At 47.4% G+C, this 20,675-nt stretch overlaps 2 protein-coding genes across 6 annotated transcripts in view; one reads left to right on the forward strand and one right to left on the reverse strand.

Annotated features, from left to right (window-relative positions):
- The window catches only part of PFKP (phosphofructokinase, platelet), a 66,552-nt gene extending 60,888 nt beyond the window's left edge, over positions 1-5,664 (forward strand). For all 4 annotated transcript variants that reach the window (XM_084781618.1, XM_084781616.1, XM_084781615.1 and 1 more), the window contains 4 exons: positions 159-270; positions 2,207-2,306; positions 4,332-4,434; positions 5,220-5,664. In XM_084781618.1, coding sequence (XP_084637744.1) covers positions 159-270; positions 2,207-2,306; positions 4,332-4,434; positions 5,220-5,370 — 466 coding nt within the window. In that variant the 3' untranslated portion in view covers positions 5,371-5,664. The remainder of the gene's footprint in view (positions 1-158; positions 271-2,206; positions 2,307-4,331; positions 4,435-5,219) is intronic.
- A 1,566-nt stretch (positions 5,665-7,230) lies between these two features.
- The window catches only part of PITRM1 (pitrilysin metallopeptidase 1), a 34,378-nt gene continuing 20,933 nt past the window's right edge, over positions 7,231-20,675 (reverse strand). For both annotated transcript variants that reach the window (XM_084782987.1, XM_084782988.1), the window contains exons 16-27: positions 19,992-20,124; positions 18,217-18,337; positions 18,040-18,116; positions 17,645-17,810; positions 16,390-16,490; positions 13,879-13,999; positions 12,717-12,788; positions 11,998-12,110; positions 9,786-9,911; positions 8,734-8,879; positions 7,773-7,875; positions 7,231-7,644 (exon numbers count right to left, since the gene is read on the reverse strand). In XM_084782987.1, the coding sequence (XP_084639113.1) occupies positions 7,551-7,644; positions 7,773-7,875; positions 8,734-8,879; positions 9,786-9,911; positions 11,998-12,110; positions 12,717-12,788; positions 13,879-13,999; positions 16,390-16,490; positions 17,645-17,810; positions 18,040-18,116; positions 18,217-18,337; positions 19,992-20,124 (1,373 nt within the window). In that variant the 3' untranslated portion in view covers positions 7,231-7,550. The remainder of the gene's footprint in view (positions 7,645-7,772; positions 7,876-8,733; positions 8,880-9,785; positions 9,912-11,997; positions 12,111-12,716; positions 12,789-13,878; positions 14,000-16,389; positions 16,491-17,644; positions 17,811-18,039; positions 18,117-18,216; positions 18,338-19,991; positions 20,125-20,675) is intronic.

The raw sequence follows: 20,675 nt of genomic DNA on the forward strand, positions 1-20,675 counted from the left end.
CTGGCCTTTATGAGGGAAGGGAGCAACAGAGTCAGGGTGGGGCTAGGGGTGAAGGAGGCGCCCTGAGCCTTGAGCAGGCTGCATTGCACTGCCCCCTAGAAAGCCGTCGGCTCCTCTCTGCAGCCTGGGTAACCTTGACTCCTTCACCTTCGTTTCAGAAACGAAAGCTGCAGCGTAAATTACACCACCGACTTCATTTACCAGCTCTACTCAGAAGAAGGCAAAGGAGTGTTTGACTGCAGGAAAAATGTGCTGGGCCACATGCAGCAGGTAGGCTGAGGTCTTCCGCGAACTCCGAGCCTCCAGGAGGCCCCCTTAGAACCGTGCCGTTGGGTGGGGAGTGAGCCTAAGTAAATTCTGAAATTCGTACAAGTAAGCAGAATCTTAATTCATACCAAATGCCATCATCTTTAGGATTCTGTGTCATCTGTGATATCTGGGGTTTATGGCCATGATCAAATAGCTGACAACAGCAACTTGATGAAGGATTGATGTTGGCCTATAGTTAAGGGCATAGGACCAGTCATGGTGGGGAGGACGTAAGGGGCGAGAGTGTGGGGCTGGGGGCTGGGCCAAGGGGTTCCTCAGCGAGCCACTCCCTCCAGTCCTTTAGTTGGGGACTTAAGTGTTCTATGGCTTGAGCCTACAGAGGAGACAGTCTACACTCCAGCCACAGCAGGATTTTTAGGGGGGAAACCCATCAGCTTTCACGTAGACACGAAAGAACACTGGTCATTTGAAATACTCTGATTACTTAGTTGAATTTAATAAGATTGAAGGCAGAGTATCAGACTAGTATTATTTATTTGACATGTTCGCCAGGTCAAGATCATTTGGAAAGATTGCACTCCTCCACTCGAATATGGGCGTTTCTTTTGTCTTTATTTTTTTATTTTTTAAAATTTTTTTATATTCTCCGTTTCTGATGAGTGTGCCCAGGTGACAAGACTGGAGGTCAGAGGCCCCATTGCTCTTTATTTATTGGCCTGTGTGCAATGTAGGGAACTTTTTCATCTTCCTCCATGTGTTGTGTTGTGTGTGTGTGTGTGTGTATGTGCATGTGTGTTCATGTATGTATATGAACCTTTTAGGTTTTTTTGGTGGTATGTACATGTGGATGCCCAAGCTTGACACGAGACGTCAACCAAAATTGCTCTCCCACATCACTGAGTGAGGAAGAGTCTCAGTCATGCTCAGAGCCCCCTGATGCTTCTGTGTTGTCAGAGAGTGAAGATGCCCACTCCAGGGAACTTTTACACTGGGAGCCACTAACTTGTTCCCAAAGGGTTCATCAAGTCCTGGAGTTAATATGAATAGGAACATGTACACTCATTTTCGTGAGTCCACAGATTTTTATCAGTCGAGGAAGTTTGATTCATCTCTGATCACAACTAGAAGAAGTGGGCTGGGAAGATGGCTCCGTGTGTAACTGCCCTTGCTCTGCAAAAATGAGAACCAGGATGTTTTTTTCTAGTTCCATCCATTTGCTTGCAAATTGCATGATTTCCTTGTTTTTAATAGTTGAGTAGTATTCCATTGTGTAAATGTACCACAGTTTCTTTTTCCATTCTTTGGTTGAGGGATATCTGGGTTGTTTGCAGGGTGGGACTGGGTGGAGAGGAAGGAGGGTGCTGTGATTAGGATGTAAAATCAGTAAATAAATAAATTTAATAATTTTTTTTTAAAGTGAGGACCCAGATTTGAATCTCGAGCATCCATATAATAAGCCAGGTGTGGCTACTTGTGTCTGTAACCCCAGCATTGGGGTGTGAGATAGACAGATTCATAAAACTAGCTGGCCAGGCAGCCTGGGCTAAATGAGGAGCTTCCAGTTATGAGAGCCTGTCTCAAGGGAATTGGTGAAAGCCACAGATACAGACCCGTGATGCGTTGCTCCGCCCTCTGCATGTGTACATATAGGTGAGCATATCTCACATGCCTGTACCACACAAACAGACACAAAGAATGCTAGCTTAGTTGAGGCCACTACAAGGTTGTGTAGCAGGCTGAGGTCAGGCTCCAGGACTTGCAGACCCATGTCCTTCCTGTCCTAGATAGGCAAAACCAAGCCATGTTTGCAGATTTGCAGTTCTGAATACTACACCCATCTCGCTAAGCTATAGTATTTTGCACTGGTTTCTTTTTTCAAAAAATCAGGAGAAATTGCTCTGTTGTTTACATTTTTTGTATGACTTGTCCACCCCAGGGAGGAGCGCCTTCTCCATTTGATCGAAACTTTGGAACCAAAATTTCTGCCAGGGCTATGGAGTGGATCACGGACAAACTGAAGGGGTCCCAGGGTACAGGTAGGAAGCAGTGGGGGAGAGTGGGCAGTGTGAGGCGCCTCAGCTGGCTCACTGGGGACCCCTACATTAGAAGAGCTATGGTGTTCGCCCCTCCTCAGATCTGCCACTGAGTTGTCTGACACACTGTGTTAGCTCTCCGTGTCTGAGTACTGGATACCATTCATGACTTCACAAGGTAAAAATGAAACAAAAGTAATAAAAACACATGTTTTGTCTCGGCTGTTAGAGATGGGTGACAGTGTGGTAGCATTCTTGTTAGCCAGAAGATTGCCTGGCACATACTGCTCTCCATTAGCAAGACTACAAAATGTGGTTTTTATTTATTTCTGTGGTATCATGAAACACATTCTACTTAGGGCATACAACCCTGGTTCATTGATTTGATCCACAGGCAACTTTACACAGGGCCTGGGGCTATGTAGAAGTGACCTGGAGGTTTCTGTCCTATTTTCCTTCTGCAAACCCTGAATATTGTCTTCAATATTTTCTTCTATCTTCCAAGGAGAACCTTGGGATTTCATAACCATTCCCTTGGCTTCTCGTAGAATGTCATTAACAAGGGAATAAATCTCGAGGGAATACATCTCGAAAGGTTTAGCTCAGCCTTCTAGCTTGCATGAAGGAAGGGCTGTGGTGTACTTCCGTGAAGGCCTTGTTCACATGTGGATGAACACACATGATGGAACTGCTCAGGAAGACCACCTAACCCCTTCATGTGTCTTCACATGCTGCAGTGTCTGGGGTCCAGTCACCCCCATCTCACAGGCACACCGGTTTCCTTTGTGTTTACCTGGCCCATGACTGTCACCCAGACTTTCCAGGTGTTGCAGTTCTCGGGGCAGGCCATTCATTACAGTGATGGAAAACATCTGCCAGCTCTTTGCCCACTGGTATTTTCCTTGTTGGACAGCAGGGTCAACCTTGAGAATGAAGAGGTGGGCTTGCCCAGTGGTCTGTGTAAGATGTGCGGTTAGCTTTCGGGACATCTGGTAGACCCTTCCTGTGTAGCCACCCATCAAAATCTCCAGTGGCCTTTGTGGAAAAGTTTGACCACTAAACGGGTTACACTCACACTTAATGAAGCTACACACTTGCTTTTTTTTTTTCTTGGATTGCTTTTCTAAGTTTTGTTTTCTAGGATAGTACAAAATCGTTTACATTTCCAAAGCAGTTGCATAGAACTTCCTACTATTCCGTTCCGAGGCCTGTATTTCTAGATTCCGATCCCTCTTCCTACTGGCTGTTTGGCCAGGCTTTTGGTCCTTTCTCCCCCACCTCAGGCTCCTTTATCAGTTGTACTAGGTGTGTTTTTCATCAGGATAGACCTATCCAATGTCTAGCCTGTGGTTTATGAAAGTGGTGCTTTGCAACACGGAGATAAATAATTCCTACTGGCTTCTAGTATTTTCAAAATCCTGACTTTTTTTTTCTCTTGATAATTTGTCTGCACCACTTGATGCTCTTGTAGTCTTTCTTTCTGCATAGATTTCCTCTCCTGGTTTGTTCTTGGACATTAATTACTAAAGTGAAATCTTTCTGCAATTTAAGAGTATTTTCTTAATACACTACTTAGTGACATACTTGACCTGCTCTGTACAAAATGCTCCTTTCCAGGAACCTTTTCCACGGGTGGCCTTGGTACTGTAGGCGTACTGCAGGTGGCAGGTGTGAGATAAGGGAGGCTGCAGCATAGTCTAGGCTTCTTTGTACCCCAAACTGGAGGAACTCTGAGGGTGTCTAAGTAGACACAGCTCAAAGACGAGAGCTGTGTTGGCAGCCTGGGAAGGACCCTGGCCACAGAGGTCCCCTCAAGAGATGGGACAGCTGGTTCTTAGCTATAATCCTCACCCCATTGGGCTTGGCACAGACCTGACATTCCTCAGGCCTCCCAGGAGCTGTGAGTCTCTCATTTCCCTGACTTGCTCTCTGAAGGTCTCCCTTCCCTGTCCTGGCCTTCCTACAATGTTTAATATGTCCACCCAATATTCTGAATAGTTCTTGGTTTTGCTTCTTTAACTTTCACAGGGAAGAAATTTCTTCATGATGATTCCATTTGTGTCCTGGGAATAAGCAAGAGAGACATCCTGTTTCAGCCAGTGTCAGAACTGAAGAAGCAAACAGACTTTGAGTAAGTCGGTGACATGTTTTTCTGAATCTCATCACGAGAAAGAATGAAAAATAGAGTTTTGAGGACAGATCACCAGTGCTACCCTGCTTGCTCCAGGGAGCTCACTTAGTGAACTGTCTTAGGTAACATATGAGCTTTTCCGAAGCTAGTTGAATATGCATATATATGTGTGTGGGGCGGGGGGCAGGCGATGACTCAGGCAATGGCTTCATCTGACCTGTGGAAATTGATCTGGGAAGCGGGGATGCGGTAGCTGTATGAAGGGAGGGCCATGCAATCCTTGCAATCCCAGCACTGAGAGGCGGATTCAGGGAGATGGGCTGAGGACATAGCTTGGTGGTAGAGCACTTACCTAGCTGTAGAGGGCCCAGATTCAGTCTCGTGCATACACACACAAGCATGTACATGCATGTATTATACACATGCATATATACACATGCAAGCACATACACGCATAAACAGATGCATACATGCACAGACATGGACACACATACACATGTACAGACATGCATGCATACACACACACTGGGTATGGTGGTGTATATCTGTCATCTTAGCATTCTCTTGACAAGCATCAGTATTACAAATTTAAAGCCACCTTGGGTGCACAGTAAGACTGTCTTGAAACACAGTTGCCTCATCCTTCCGAGTTTCTTCAGGCGACTGTAACACAAAGCCCATCTTTCTGGGCAGGCTATTCCAACAGCACCCAGCAGCTTGTAGCAGTTGAAAGTTGTCTTCCAGCACACATGTAATCCTAAATGGCTGATGTGTCTTCCTGACAGGCACCGGATCCCCAAGAAGCAGTGGTGGTTGAAACTGCGGCCTCTTATGAAGATCTTGGCCAAGTACAAGGCGAACTATGATGTGTCTGACTCAGGCCAGCTGGAGCCCTTGCGGCACCAGCAGCCCCAGGGAGAACCGGCACCTATCTGATGGAGCATGCCACCACCTGACTTACACACGTGTCTAGGGAAGCCTGCAACGTTCCCCAGGGACCATCCTTTTTTGTAACATAGTTATTTATCAGCACTTTATGCAAGTATTGCTGACCAAATATTGTCAGCAGTAATAGAGAGCGCCACTTGCCATAACCACTGCCCCATCAGACCCTGAGATATGAACCCAGCCTTATGCGCTTGATCCAGTGTCAGTTTTCTACTGTACGGGGTACTGTCTTTGCTCTACCATGTGTGTATCTTGTGGAATTAAACATTTGGTTACAACTCCCATGGTATTCCGTTTATTGTATCAACCTCAGGATGGTTTTTCCATGCTACCAAAGGTTTCCTCAGCAGTTCTGTGGGCAGAGGGTAGATGCCCCAGGGGCAGGTAGACATAGGGACCGTGCAAATACAAAGTCAGACGAGGGGGGAAAGAAGGCACTGTGATAAACAGCAGCCATGTGCCACCTGGTGAGCATGGCTCTCCTTCGCGGCTGTACTTAAAATCCACGGGAAGTGAGTGATGGGTCAGAGGCTCTGAGTTTGGTCCTCACACCCACTGAAAAGCCAGGAGCAATGACATGCACTACCTACCAGACAGGCAGATCTCTGGAGTGCTGGCCAGCCACCCTAGCCTGTTTAATGAGCTTGCAGCCAGTGTGAGGACATTTCCTCGGAAAACAAAACGGAACAAAACATGGCAGCTGATGTGTGAGAAGTGTTCTAGCCTCTACAAGCATCATGTCTGCAGATTATCTTCTCTCTCCATCCCCCCATCCCTCTACCTCACCCCCCTGACCTCCCCCCTACTCCCCACACCCCCCCCTCCCACACTGGCCTGGGACCTGAGCATGGTGCTTATCTGGCTGTGACACTGATGATCATACAGGTGGAAAAGACTGACTCCAGGTTTATGAGTTTAGTTATTTAGGGGTAGCCTGGAATTTTCTTTGTAGACCTGACCAGCTATGAGCTCACAAGGATCCTACTGTTTCTGCCTCCCAGGTGCTAGGATGAAGATGTTCATCACGACTCCCAAGTAGGTTTATGAACTTTTAAAATGGGATCATGTACAGAAATATAAAATGACAATATGAGCTCGTAGTCAGATTCTTGACTTCAGCCCTAGTTTTACAGTAGGGTTGCTGGCTAGAACTTGTGTTTTCACGCTCTGGAAGATCCTGGCTTGCTGTTGAGGGTGAATGTCTGATCCCACCACACCCGAGCCTGGTGAGCTGCCTGCAAGGCACCCAGCCTCCTTGCTTCTTGTCGCTAGTGCGGCTGCTCTCCCTTCTACTTAAAGCCATCCTCTAGGAGCTACACAGCAGAAACGAGGGGGAAGGGATGATTAAATGCCAGCTTGTTTCTTTTATCCTCAGACACGGCACTCAGTTATTTTCTCGTCTCAGTGAAGGCAGAGGGCAAACGCTGGAGGTAGCAGTGACGCTACCAGCTGTGGAGGTGGATGCTCACGGCAGCCTGTGGGACTCACAGCTTCATTTCTGGCCTGTAGTGTGATCACACATGCACTATGCATACCTCTACCTCTGTTCTTGTACTCATTTTAAAAATCAATCTATTCTGACTTGATGGGGATGAACGTTTTACTTGCATGTATGTCTATGCACCAAATGCATGCAGTGCCCATGGTGTCCAGAAGAGGGCATAAAATCCCTGGAGACTGGAGTTAGAGATGGTTGTGAGCTGCTAGTTGGATGCTAGGTACCCAACCCTGGTCTGCAGGAGCAGCAAGTGCTCTTAACTGCTGAGCCATTTCTCCAAGCAAATTTTAAATGAAGGCCTAAACATTAATTTTAAAGCAATAAAATATTACTTATAATAATGACTAAAGTTTGGGTAGGTCAGTTGAGTTTTATTTTTAAAATAAATGTTCTAGGCTTAGTGACACTTCAGAACCTTAATTTGTTCACCTTTGTCATTTAACACATGATTAGGGAATTTTTTCATGGTCACAGGACTTCCTTCAGAGTTTCTGCCCAACTTGCCAGTCAATAAACAGCTTTGGTCAGATTTTTAATATGACACAACTATGCTTTTTGCAACAAAGAAGCCAGTCACACTGTGACCATCCATCCACACTGAATTTAGCTCAGAGGCTTAGTGTTTAAAAGCCTATGATTTTTCACCCACACTCAGAAACATTTGGACACATTATCTTATGATCCATGATGGGTCTTTGGCAATTTTTGAATTCTCTGGTCCGAGCACAGCCAGGCCGTGTGTGCTCTTCCCGATGCCAAGGTACCTGCAAGGGAGACGGCACAGTGTGCTCTTTCCTAGTCAAGGCTTTTTTAGTGGTCAACAGGGAGCCTCCACCTCCCTGACCTCCCTTTCCCCCAGCCGAACGCAGGAAGCCAGGGCACACATACTCACTTATGGCTCACAGAGGTCAGTTTGTCATGGCTGACAGCAAAGAGTTGTTCCCGGTATGCCTGCTTCATCTCATCGGAGAGGCCATACAGGAAGTGGTCCATGCCTAAAAGTTAAACCACAGGTGTGGCTGGGGAGACGGCTTGCATGGGGAGCTCTGTGCTCACTATGATGGAGACACTCATGTCACTTTAGGGTATGTTTTTCAACCAAAAATACCGCATGACCAAGAGAGGTCGAAATTGACATCCACCTCTGCACAATGGAACTGAGCCCATTATAGACCCCTTTTACCCAGTATGGCGGAAGAGTCAGGCTAGCTCACATACTGGTAACAACACCCCAAACAAAAGCAGCACAAACAATGATGTGGCCAGGCTTGTGCTATGTCAAAATGCCTGCCTCTACCCTAACTAGCTGTCAGATCAGATCCCCTTGGAGCTAGAGTTAAAAGTGGGTGTTGGCTGCAGGATTCAGGTGCTGAGAGACCCAAGCTGAGATCTGCAAGAGCAACCTGATCACTGAGCCATCTATCTATCCAGCACCAGCCACCTGGCTTTGCTTTTTGACACAGGGCCTCCCTCACTGGCCAGGAGCACAGCTAAGGGAACGCTGGCTGGCTGGTGAGCCTTGAGGTTCTACCTGTTCTCAACTTCCTACTGCTGGGATTAAGAAGCGCCTGGCTTTTCACACGGATTCAACATAGGCTGGAATTGCTGCTTAGCGAGAACTTTCCTAATGGAGCCATCTCCTCAGTGGGCAAGAAACTGTTTCTGGGGGGTGATCAATGTTCAGGCCTTCAAGTCTGGAAGTCGGGTCACATAGGACAGAGATGGGAAAAACGGAAACGACATAGTCACTACTGTGTTTCACTCTCGTGAGTCCAGAGGCACGTGGCTCAGATAACGAGCTGGGAGGCTGCCCGAGGGAAATCACACATCCGTGTTCCTGGAACTCAAAATACCTTTGTCCGATGGAGCGATGGGAGAATCCACAGCAGAGAAAACGGAGAGCTTGGCTTCGTCAATGTCCTGCTGTGTGAACTTTCCAGATTTAGCCCAGTCTACAGCCTTCCCAAAGGACTGGAGTGTTTCTATGGAGTTCGGGTCCCTGGGAAACCCAAAAGAGCCAACACTAGAGCATCATGTCATAGGGGAACAACCAATGGTGGTCATGTTAACTCGCAGCAGGCCTTTAATATTTGCTATCTGGTCCCCTACGTTCCACACAGCCCACTGACGGAGCAACATAAAGCTGACAGAGGAAGGCCCGCAACATACGCCCTCTGTATCTAACACCACAGTCCACCTGCTGACCTCACTGTTAGACTATGACTCCATCTGCAGAGGAAGTCCCGTGGATGGAGTGCTGCCAGCAATACCAAGGCCTTACAGAAGAGCTGCAGGGAAGATAGCCATTAAATTAGTCTTTACTTCCCTAAGACAGACTCAGAATAATCCAGGAGTTAGCTGGACGTGGGGAGATTTCTAGAGTCCTTTCTTGTGTCTAAGCCACTGACCTGAAGACTGGTCAGTGGGACCCTCCCTGGTTAAAGTGCAGTTCTGTGGTACAGAGTCAGGGCAAGGAGAATGGCGTCAGTGGCAGGCCTCTCTGCTCTTAGCAGGTTGGCGTACAAGAAGACTTCAGGCAGTAGGGCCTCAGAAACTAAACATTTACAGAAAATGGCAAGTCTCACACTGATGAAAACCCAACAGAACAACATCCTGATTAGGTTCCCACATGGAAGCAAGTGCAGAAACCACTCGAACTGCCAAAAGAGGCTGATGACAAAGCTGGACTTTTGTCTAACGTGGACAAGGCAGAAACGTGAGCCTTACACTAACTACTGTGCTTGATCCTTGCAACAGGAAAGAAACAGCGGCTCGAGATGGGAGCCTTACAAGCAGCGGGTGTAACCTTTACTGTGTCCTAACGTTCTCGGAGAATGATGACACAGAGTGAACAGAGCCAGTGGCTGCGATGTGGGTGCTCTCACAGGGGAGCTCAGAAACTTACCTGTAAGAGTAAAGTGTGAAAATGCCGCTGTGGCTGAGTTTAGCGCCGCCACCATAAGCACCCCCCTTTTCTCGGATTTCTGTATGCAAGAATTTAGCCGTCATTAAACGGGCAAGGATTTTAAGGCTGAAATGAAGGGAACAACAACAAAAAAAGTAAGTTAGAAAGAGCGTGGCTCACAGCAAGTATGGCAAAAACCAAAACCGAGAAATGGGGTGGATGACTGAGAAGGAAAATGGAGCCTGGTTAAGCTGTGAGGTCAGGTATCTGTGGCCCTCTTGCAAGCACTCTGACTTCTCTGTCACTCGGGCGTCTCTCAGTTTCTGAGGCAGCAGCAGAGCACGGAGTCCAGCATCCCTCAGAGGAACCTGGAACTGTCCCTTGTTTCCTGACCCTCTTGCTTTCACAGATGCATCCATCTGGGTTGCCGCCACCTCAGGGCTGCAGGACAGCCTGCCTTCTCCATGTGGGTCTGTCTCTCTGCAGGACCCCTGGGGGTACACTATCCATGCACCTCTAGCTGCCCCTTTGAAAGTCTCCCTGCAGCTCACACACCACACACCATCCCATCTGTGATGGCTAATACAGACCGTCAACCTGACTGGGCCCCTCTGGGAAGGAGTGCCTGGCCTCAGTTTACTAAGATGAGAAGATGGAACCTGAATGTGGGCAGCACCGCCCCCTGGCTGGAGTCCCAGGCGGCATACAGAGGAGAGTGTGAGCCGAGCACCAGCAGCCACTGCTCTCTGCTTCCTGGCTGAGGACACAATGTGAGCGGTTTCCCTTTCCTGCTGCCATAGAGGATACGGTCCTCACAGACCATAGTTTCCAACTGTAAACAGAATAACCCTGCCCTCCCTAGCTGTTTTTACCAGGTGTTCTGTTACAGCAGGGACAAGGGTAACTAATACAGTGTCTTGCTTTTTCTCCTTGGTGGCTTTGTGCCCTTGCTAACATCCTTGCTGATATGCTTCAGAGTGACTGGTGTGTCTGTGTGTGTCGGTGTGTGTGTGTGTGTGTGTGTGTGTGTGTGTGTGTGTGTGTAAAATGCAAGCGCACGGCTCATTCTCCATTTACCAGACAGTTTTAAGACTAACTTACACAACTGTTGTGTAGAGATGAGAAGAGCAAGCTGGTCTCTTTGAAGAACATTTGCACTAAGCATCTATGCTGCTGCGTACACGACTGCTTAGGAATACAAACAATTCACAAAAGTAGCCATGCAGCACTGGGCAGCCGTAAAGGAGCTGTTTATAGACCACTGGGGAGGTGTGCTTTGTTCTGCTTATGCGCTCTTGCCGACTGGTATAGTCTCCGCATGTGGATGACAGGTGGGTACAATGCAACACACGGTCCAGCGTGCCAAGCTGGAGCAGAAACTCCCTGTGTACAAAGCACCCTGTACCCCGCTATTGCACTCACATGCAGGCCTGTGAGTATGCGTGTGCACATGCATGCACACACGGTCTCTCTCTCTCTCCTCCCCACCCCCTCTCTCTCAGTCTCTATTGTAAATCACATTACTAAACTGTCATGTGCTGCTTGCTCTTGCTCTGAGCTGACTGTGTGTACAGGATAGGTTCCCTTGTTTATCTCAACTGTTCTCTGAGAACTAGTGTCCTGGGGCAGTCTGGCTCCCTGGCCCTGTGACAAGGAGAAAAAAGAACAGCCCAAAAGATATTAGAAACATTGCCCCCTGGGAACAGCTGGGAGGCAAATCGTTTCTAGAAGCAGGAAGCCTCACCCGAGGGGAAAGCACTGCCATGACTCTGACTCTAGCTGACAGCGTCCGCCATGCATAGCCAGTCACTAGGGCTGGATACAGTTGGTGCAGGGTTTGGTGTTCCTGTGTCAACTGCCTGCTGGTCGTTCTTTTCCTTCTAATTGCTTTGTGCTGTGTAGTGATCTCACTCACTTGAGAGTGAAAGTTCAGCTCTCATGGTCATTCTTCTGACAGAATGCTCTTTATTTTTGGAGACAGGGTTTCTCAGTCAACTCCAGGAGTCTGCCTGTCTCTGGCCCTGTGGTTATAGATGCCACTGCATCTGGCTTTTCTGTGGGTGTTGGGATCTCAGCTGAGGTTCGCGCTTGCATGATAAGCACCGACAGAGCCACCTCCCCAGCCAGCCCCCTTTCTACCTTCTATCATGCTAGACAATTTTATTGAAGTCTGGATGTGCGAGAGGGGGTGCACTGCCACCCCTCCTCCTACCTGGCATGGTCAGGATCAGCATAGGGGACGGTTCTCACACACTCGCCAACGTAGTTCACAGGAAAGGGCAGCACAAAGTGTGTCTTCATCTGGCAGGGTTTGAAGGTGGGGTCCTAGGGGCAGACGCCTACGGATCAGACTGTGATGCACAAACGATGTAGCCCACAGGCAGTAAACCCAGTGGGCACCATCCCAGCATCCTCTTCTCCATGGGACTCACTAGTGAGGCGCTGCTAAGAGCTGACACAGCAGCATTTTATGTAATAGTACATTTACAACCTAGCAAGAAACACTCCACATTTGACAAGCTGCATTAAAATGGAATTACTATTAAAAGCATTTCAGATTGTGGCTGATTTTCCAGGAACACATTAAACCACCATACTCTACAGAGCCAGATCAAGCAGCACAATTGTGGGATCCTGTAAGTAACTGCCTAACTGGAGGTGGCTGTTGAGATTTAAGCATCATTAGCTACATTCAAATGAGGGAAACTGAGAAGTGATGAGGTCATTTGGCAGATTACGTTGAGGCTTATTAAAGAATATGACACCCATTCTGGGCTGTCTCAAGAGAAAAGGATTAGGGTGGAAGAGGCAGCAAGGCCCCAAGTCCAAGGTTGTGGTTAAGCCCTGGAAAGGCCCTGCTAGAAGAATGCTCATAAGCAGAGGTGGGCAGGCACACAGCTTCTAAAAGCCTGACAGCCTGTAGTCACTTACCGTTATCAGTTTTCTGATGATCTGGGACCCATTAACATGTGCACCTTCACCGGGGCCATTGGGTGTAGGTTTCTGAAAATAGAAAGTGTCCAAGAGTGAAAAGAAATTTCCTTGAAATATTTAACAAAGTGTTATTTATAAAGTTCACAGAGTTCCTTTATACAGGCTAGCCAAGTCAGACAATCTCCCCATGTTGTAAAGATGTAAAATTTTAAGTACATTTTTTTTTTCAAATAGTCAATACAGAAAGCTGTTACACAAACTTAAAATCATTTTTAAATCACTCCCTGCACTGGTACTTTCTAGTCATAAAACTGTGTCTTTCCGGGCCAGTGAGGTCCCTCAATGGGCCTGGACCCACACAAGGTGGAAAGAGACAACTGACTCCCACAAGTGTCCTCTGATCTTCACATACACACTGCGGCACACTTCACTCACACACAGAAATAAATGTAACAGCAGCAACAAAAACAGTGACTAAGACCTCTATCTTCTAAAGCATGAGGCTGGGGTGACTTGACAGGCGCCAGACAGAGGGGACACAGGAGCAGCAGGTCACCTCCATGTGGCCTCTCTTCACAGGGAGACCAAATGACAAATGGAAGAGACCACCGCAGAGAAAACACTAAAATAACTCCTCTAAGATCTGCGGAGTGCCAGCCTTCTGCAGAAACAAGGGAGGCTTCCAAGGACTCAGACTCAAAACACAAAACCCAGACAAACCTTTGCTAATCAAATGAACCAATAAGACTAATGTTGACAGGTATTGTACCCAAAGATAAAAACCCATGAAATAATGATTCACAGAGAAAAGGCTTTTTACCACTTTGTGTGTGACTCAAAGCCTCACCAACTTGCAAGAGACAGTTTCATCAGATCCATGCTTCTGACTTTTTTATGCTACCACATCCCAGGCCAAACTCTGCTCTTCCCAGTCAGGACAATGTTCACTGTTATGCATAAACAAAAGCAGTTGGTATGGGGTCCAGGACCAAAGAAAGGGTCTGACGTCACCTAAGGAGGCTGATGCTGGGCAAGCCTCTTAGTCCTCCCATACACTTGTCTCTCAACTATAATCATAGGACTTTAACTCCTATAGATCACATGCCGTTAGAGTCGGGTGATGTGTGTCAAGGTGGGAACTACACCTCAATTCTGTTACCTCGATAATATGCGGGCGGACGGGTTTCCGCTCCTTTTTGCTGCGGCCAACATTTCTAAGGAAATTTTCCACCTCTTTCTCAGCCTGAGGCATCTGCTGAGGGGTGGCATTCACTGAGCATCTGCAGAGAACAATTGTGTACATGTAAAATCATCTAGCCAAACCAAACCAAACCAAACCAAACCAAACCCCCAAACTATAAAACCCAAACCAAAAACCACCTCACACTATTTTACTAAATTGTCACTTTTTTTGTATAAAGGACACAAAAAATAAAGTGATTATCTTTGCTTTTGTTATAAAATACTAAAAAAAAAAATGTTCAAAAGAAACAGGAACCAGATGTGGGAAGCACATAGCTGTCTCATCCCCTGAAGCAGCTTTAACACCAGCGTGGTTGGTGGGACATACACAGCACTGCCTCACAGCTGTTAACACACAGACTTTCTGAAGGGCAAAACAAAGAGAGTGAACACCAACACCTCCCACTAATGCCTTGAGAGCTATATATAGCAAAGGCAGGAAAACGTGACTATCCAAAAAAGAACTTAGCACTCGGAAATCACAAACCCCCAACCAAAACTATCTATAATGTGTGCATGCCTACATGTAGCATGTACAGGGACATGCGTGCGTAGCATGTACAGGGACATGTGTGCGGGCCCCACGGAGGCCAGGAGAAGACACTGGCTTCTCTGGGGCTGGAGTCACAGGTGGCTGTGAGCTGTTCAATGTGGGTGCTGGGAACTAAACTGCAGCCCCTGTGAGAGCAGCCAGTGCTCTTAACTGCTGAGCCATCTCTCCAGCTCCATAAAAGACATTTAAGGGGCCAAAACCATTTAAAGATGTCCTTTTAGCAAGCTCCTCCAACCTGGAGAAATCACAAAGATTATCACACGGAATTGTGCAGGGTGCTGGCAGTGCGCATGTTTCCCGCCGTGGGTGTTAAATTCACAGCGGTCATCCTTGAATTAATACAAACCACATGTGGCCTGTACACTCACTGCTTGTATAGATTATTGATTTACTGCACGTAAGAAACATGCAAAAGCACTTTTAGGGAGGAGGAGGAGGCAGACAGTCTAAGGATGAAGTTATCCAGGCTGGTTCTGGGTGTTGCGGTCAGGGCTGGCTAAGCTAGACTAGGGGGTGAGGGTGAACACAGAGGAAGACAGCCCAGTGTATGGGGTGAGTGCTAGGGTGTAAAATGAACACTCAGGACAGTTAGCCTGGGGTATAAGAGTGAGTGCTGGGCTAAACAAAGCTGGGGTGTCAGCTGCAAGGGAAGAAGTGCAAGCCAGGCAGGCCCACATGACACTGAAGGCTGGAGCACTGCCCATCAGGCCCAATCCCTGCCAGCTAGCAGCCCTGGAGCATCAGCTAGTGACTCCCAAGAACTGACTGGGGAAAGGTACCCAGGATCTACGAAGACAGTAGCTTTGATTATGCATTATCTTGTTGATGATCAGTGAGTACTAAATCAGGATTAGCGCTAGCAAGACACTGCATGTAAACTACTGAAAGTTCCTTTTTATTTATGCTCAACCCTGAGGGACTAAAGCTAACTTAGTGTGCAAAAACTGCTGCAAGACACTGGTTGTCCTGGCTTTTTGTTGTTGATTTGGTTTGGTTTTTCAAGACAAGATTTCTCTGTGTAGCCCTGGCTGTCCTGGAAGTCACTCTGTAGACCAGGCTGGCCTCTGTCCCCACAAGTTGCTGGGATTATGGGTATGCACCACTTCTACCCGGCTATCCGGGCTGGTTTTATGTCAACTTGACACAAGCTAGAGTCATCTGAGAGGAAGGAACCTCAATTGAGAAAATGCTTCCGTATGATCCAGCTGTAGGGCATTTTCTTCATTAGGGATCAATGGGGGAGAGCCCAGCCGATGGTGGGTGGGGCCATCCTGCGCTGCTGGTCCTGGGTTCTATTAAGGAAGCAGGCTGAGCAAGCCACGATGAGCAAGCCAGTAAGCAGCGTGCTCCACGGTCTCTTCCTGCATCAGCTCCTGCCTTCAGCTTCCCGCCTGGTTTGAGTTCCTGTCTTGGCTTCCCTCAATGGGCTCTGGATATGTAAGCCAAATAAAGCCTTTCATCCCCAAATTGCTTTTGGTCTGGTGTTTCCTCACAGCAACAGAAACTCCAACTAGGACCCTGGTCTTGCGCAACATAACCTTCACTGGGTCTTACCAATTGCTTATATATGCAACATTTACTTTTGGAAGCAAATAACTTGGCACCCTAAGTCTACTTTGTGGTTCTAGACTTAGATTAGCTGCTTTCTTCTCCACCTCATACAACTTTTATTAAATTAAAATGGTGTTCTTCTCATTGCCACATAACATTATTCTGAAGTCTAGAAGCGACCCTGTAACTTAACCCTATACCAACATACTTCTGTTTGGAAGACAAACTCAGGTAATTGATCTTCAGGTGAAAAACACCTACAAATGACACTTGATGAGATGGTGTGAACCATAAGATCTGTTTGGAGACACTTGGTGCACCCACCTCATGTTATCACAGTTTAATAGGTATTTCTTGATCCGGGGTAGTTTTCGCAGGATGGGCTTGATGTCTGTCATCTCTGCAATTCTTTTCATCAATCTCACCTGAAGCAAAGGAGGCAGACACTAAGTCAGAGCGCAGGGGCAGTCAATACGCTGCATGGCTCAAGCAGATTTCAGGTGACAGCTGTGGTGCTTGGGATGAGAAAAGACCCCCAGAGACTCATGTGTTTAAACACTTGGTCCTGGGAAGGTCGCGGTGCTGTTTGGGGAGATACGAGAACACCTAGGAACCAAAGCTTTACTGCAAGGGTATGTCACTCGGGGTGGGCTCTGAGGCTTTACAGCCTCACCCCACTTGCTCTCTCCCTCTCTCTGCTTCCAGAGTGTGGAGGAAAATGTGGTCTCTGCCTGTGCCTCCTGCTGCCGTGACTTTCCCACCGTGGGAGAGACTATCCAGTTGGAGGCACAGGCTACAGAAGATCTCGTCTTCCTTAAATTGCCTTTGGTTATGGTATTTATCACACTGGCGGGGTAATGACTAATGCAGGAGTGGGGTTTGTGAGTCTCCACATTGTCAGAATTATCAAAAAGTACATTTGCAGAGCAATTATTTTGGCACCTTGTAATTTCTACGTAAGTAGTAATTTGGTAGTTTCAAGGTGTCCATTTCTTCTCTGGACAGGTGTGAATAGCAGACTTTTCTAATACGGATCCTGACTGACCATTGGATGTGTCCTGGTTTTGTGTGCACATGTGTGTTAACAGCCATGTGGATGGCGCTGCAGGGGTGTGTAGTACAGAGAGGAAAGTGAATCCAAACAACATTTTCCTCCATGTCGTCTAGGAATTAGGAATCAGAATTAAGTTAGAAAGTTCTCTTTCTGGGTTCAGTATGTGGGTGCGTGGGTGTGCATTCAAATATATTTTCATGGCAAATGTCTGTGTGTGTGTGTGTGTGTGTGTGTAGGCAAGAGGACAACTTCAGGTGTCCTTCTTCAGGAGCTACACACCTTTTTCATGAGACACTGTCTCTCACTGGCCTGGGATTTTCAAAGTAGGCTAGGGTAGCCGGCCAGCAATCCTCAAGGATCCACCGGTCTGTGCCTTCTTGGCACTGAGATCACAAGTATAAGTGGCTAGAGCTGGCTTTCAGAAGGTTAGCTTCCTGAGATAAAGTCACTTATTACCAGATAACATCACCAACTCCGGGAAGCCTTGCTCCTGCAGGACAAGCAACTGGCCTTGCCGGTGCCCACCTGATCCATGCCACCGAAGGTCTCCTGCAAGTCTCCCGCAGGGGTGAGTGTCTTGCTCGCCCTGAGGGCTGCATAGAGATGCCCCGAGTCTGGAATCCCGTTGGAGAGCTCCTGAGCAGTCATTTTCACCAACACTTTGAAGTGCTCTTCTTCTTCAAAGCATGGGCTACAAAACCAGAATGAAGTCTTAGAGACTGGCCCAGCTCCGTTCTGAGAGCACAGGAAAGCTACTACAGGGTAACTCAGTATCTGTTTCAAAGTTTTCTATTGCTTAGGAATTGATTACAAGTAAAATCAGACTAGGATCTGACAGTGATGCAAATCTCTTGGGAAAGCATTTCGGAGTTAGGTATGTCAAAATCCCACTTATTAATACATAGTGCAGATAAACTTACTTGTTAAATATTTCACTCCACAGATGCATCATGTCTGGCAGGTTCCGTTCCAGGCAGAGAGATGAAAACAGCACACCCTACATAGCCAAAGAAAAATATAAAAGGCGAAATTAATTATGGCACCATTAAAACTGAGGGCACCATGGAAACAAGGCATGCTGGAGAGCGAATGGGTACCTGCTCGTAGGTATCCAGCTGCAAGTCATCAGGGAGCACGTGCGGGGAAACAGTCATGCCGCCCGTCTTCAGCTCAATCTGCTGGGCTTGCTCTCGGTAGTTAAGGATGCCACAACCCAGCCTGATGAGCAAAGGAGTACCAGAGTTATCAGAGCTCACCTGTGTAACACCCGAGTCACCAGAGCTCACCTGTGTAACACTCGAGTCACCAGGGCTCACCTGTGTAACACCCGAGTCACCAGGGCTCACCTGTGTAACACCCGAGTCACCAGGGCTCACTTGTGTAACACCTGAGTCACCAGGGCTCACTTGTGTAACACCCGAGTCACCAGAGCTCACCTGTGTAACACCTGAGGCACCAGGACTCACTTGTGTAACACCCGAGTCACTAGGGCTCACCTGTGTAACACCCGAGTCACCAGGCTTCACCTGTGTAACACCCGAGTCACCAGGGCTCACCTGTGTAACACCCGAGTTACCAGCTGTGCCCATCATTTTCAAAATCCCCACAGGTTACGTATGCTAATTCACAAACACGACTCTCCGTGGCTCCTGTATGCTTCACAGTTCCCAGATGCATGCTGGCACTAAACCTCTACACAGCTCCTGTGCCCTCTCACCTGGAACCTATGTCCAGTGTCCAGGACACTAGCTAGACACTTCAGCAGCTAGTGTCTATTGCTAAAGGTAACAGCCTGAATGTGCATTTCCAGCCTTTAGTGCGTACATGTTTCATGAGTGCATTCTTCCTCCTAAGTATTTTCCCACATAATTTGTTTGTTCAAATATCTGGTGAGGGAGTGGGAGGGATCTGAGAAATGCATACAGAAGTCCTCTGTGAACTGCTGTGTGTAGAAGAAACACTATGGGTCTGTGCCCAGAGGACTCCTGGAACCTGGCTTAAAAGAACAAAACTGTTGAGGATGGGGGCAGAACTTTCTAAAGGTCAAAGACACTTTCCATGCAGTCCAGGCCTCAGCTGGGGCTGCTGGGCCATCTCTCCAGCCTTAGTTTCCCTTTACTGTCCTATAACTGGAGAAGAAGTCTGCAGCTGTTACTCCTCAGGTTGCCACGATCAAGAAAAACTCCAAGTATGATTCCAAACCTCTCCACACACTGGCCTATGGGGGAAAACAGTCCCTGCAGAGTTAGCTCAGGAGGGAAGCAGAGACACTGAGGAGGCTGAGGAGGCTGAGGAGGCTGAGGAGGAGGCTGAGGAGGCTGAGGAGGCTGAGGAGGAGGCTGTCCACCAAGCTCTGCAGAGCCAGCCCTCGAGCTATTCCTTACACAGAACTGTTCTCTTATCCTGACTAAGTATATTCCTGTTTTTTCAAGATCTTTGGTGATCCAACTACAAAGGTGTCTTCGTAAGTATTATCCACTTCTCTAGAGTCATAGTTTAACATAATATGCTTACAATAAAAAAATATGACTATAAGAAAGCAAATAGCCTTGTGAGTCACCATGTGGTTGCCAGGATTTGAACTCAGGACCTCTGTTAGAGCAGACAGTGCTCTTAACTGCTGAGCCATCTCCCAGCCTTCAAATAGCTTGTACATACCATGAGTATGTACATAACACAACATAAGTTTGGTTTTTTGTTTTGTTTTTTCACAACACTAAGTTTTAATAACAAAATGATTCCCAGGGAGGTGACAACCATCAGGGCACAAAAATAGCACAAATACATAAGGGACACACACACATATGTAATAAACATTGTAAAAAACATGTTGAGCAGTATGGATGTGCATCTATTGCCCTTGACAACTCACTTGGTCAGCACACTGCAGAAGAGAGGCACATAGGGCCTCAACTCCTCTGGAAGCGTGTTCAAACTGGAAAAGGCTCGGAAATACACCACGCCATTGGTGGGCTGGGGGCAGTACTGCACAGGGACGTCTCCAGCTGGAAAACAAAAGCAATCCTTTGGGTTTAATTAATAAAATCTGAATGGGTCTCCTGAAGGCAAGGCTGTCCTCAAACTAGATGTTTTAGTGGAGGCCGTCCTTAACTCTTGATTTCTCCTGCTGGGATTACAGTAGGAGCCCTCACAGCTGCCGGGATTACAGTAGGAGCCCTCACAGCTGCCGGGATTACAGTAGGAGCCCTCACAGCTGCCGGGATTACAGTAGGAGCCCTCACAGCTGCCGGGATTACAGTAGGAGCCCTCACAGCTTCTGGGATTACAGTAGGAGCCCTCACAGCTGCTGGGATTACAGTAGGAGCCCTCACAGCTGCTTTCCATTGTGCTGGGAATGGAACCCAGGACTCTGTGCCTGCTGTGCGAGCTCTCTACCAACTGAACTCTAGCCTCAGCCCTAATCATTCATATCTCTATCTCTATCTATCTATCTATCTATCTATCTATCTATCTATCTATCTATCTATCGAATCTCACCACTGCTTTTCAAGGATGAAGCCTTAAAACCTGTGAGAGCAGAGAACTGTACTGTTCA

This window comes from Acomys minous (genome assembly GCF_964271855.1).
Source record: "Acomys minous genome assembly, chromosome: 5".
Classification (NCBI taxonomy): domain Eukaryota; kingdom Metazoa; phylum Chordata; class Mammalia; order Rodentia; family Muridae; genus Acomys; species Acomys minous.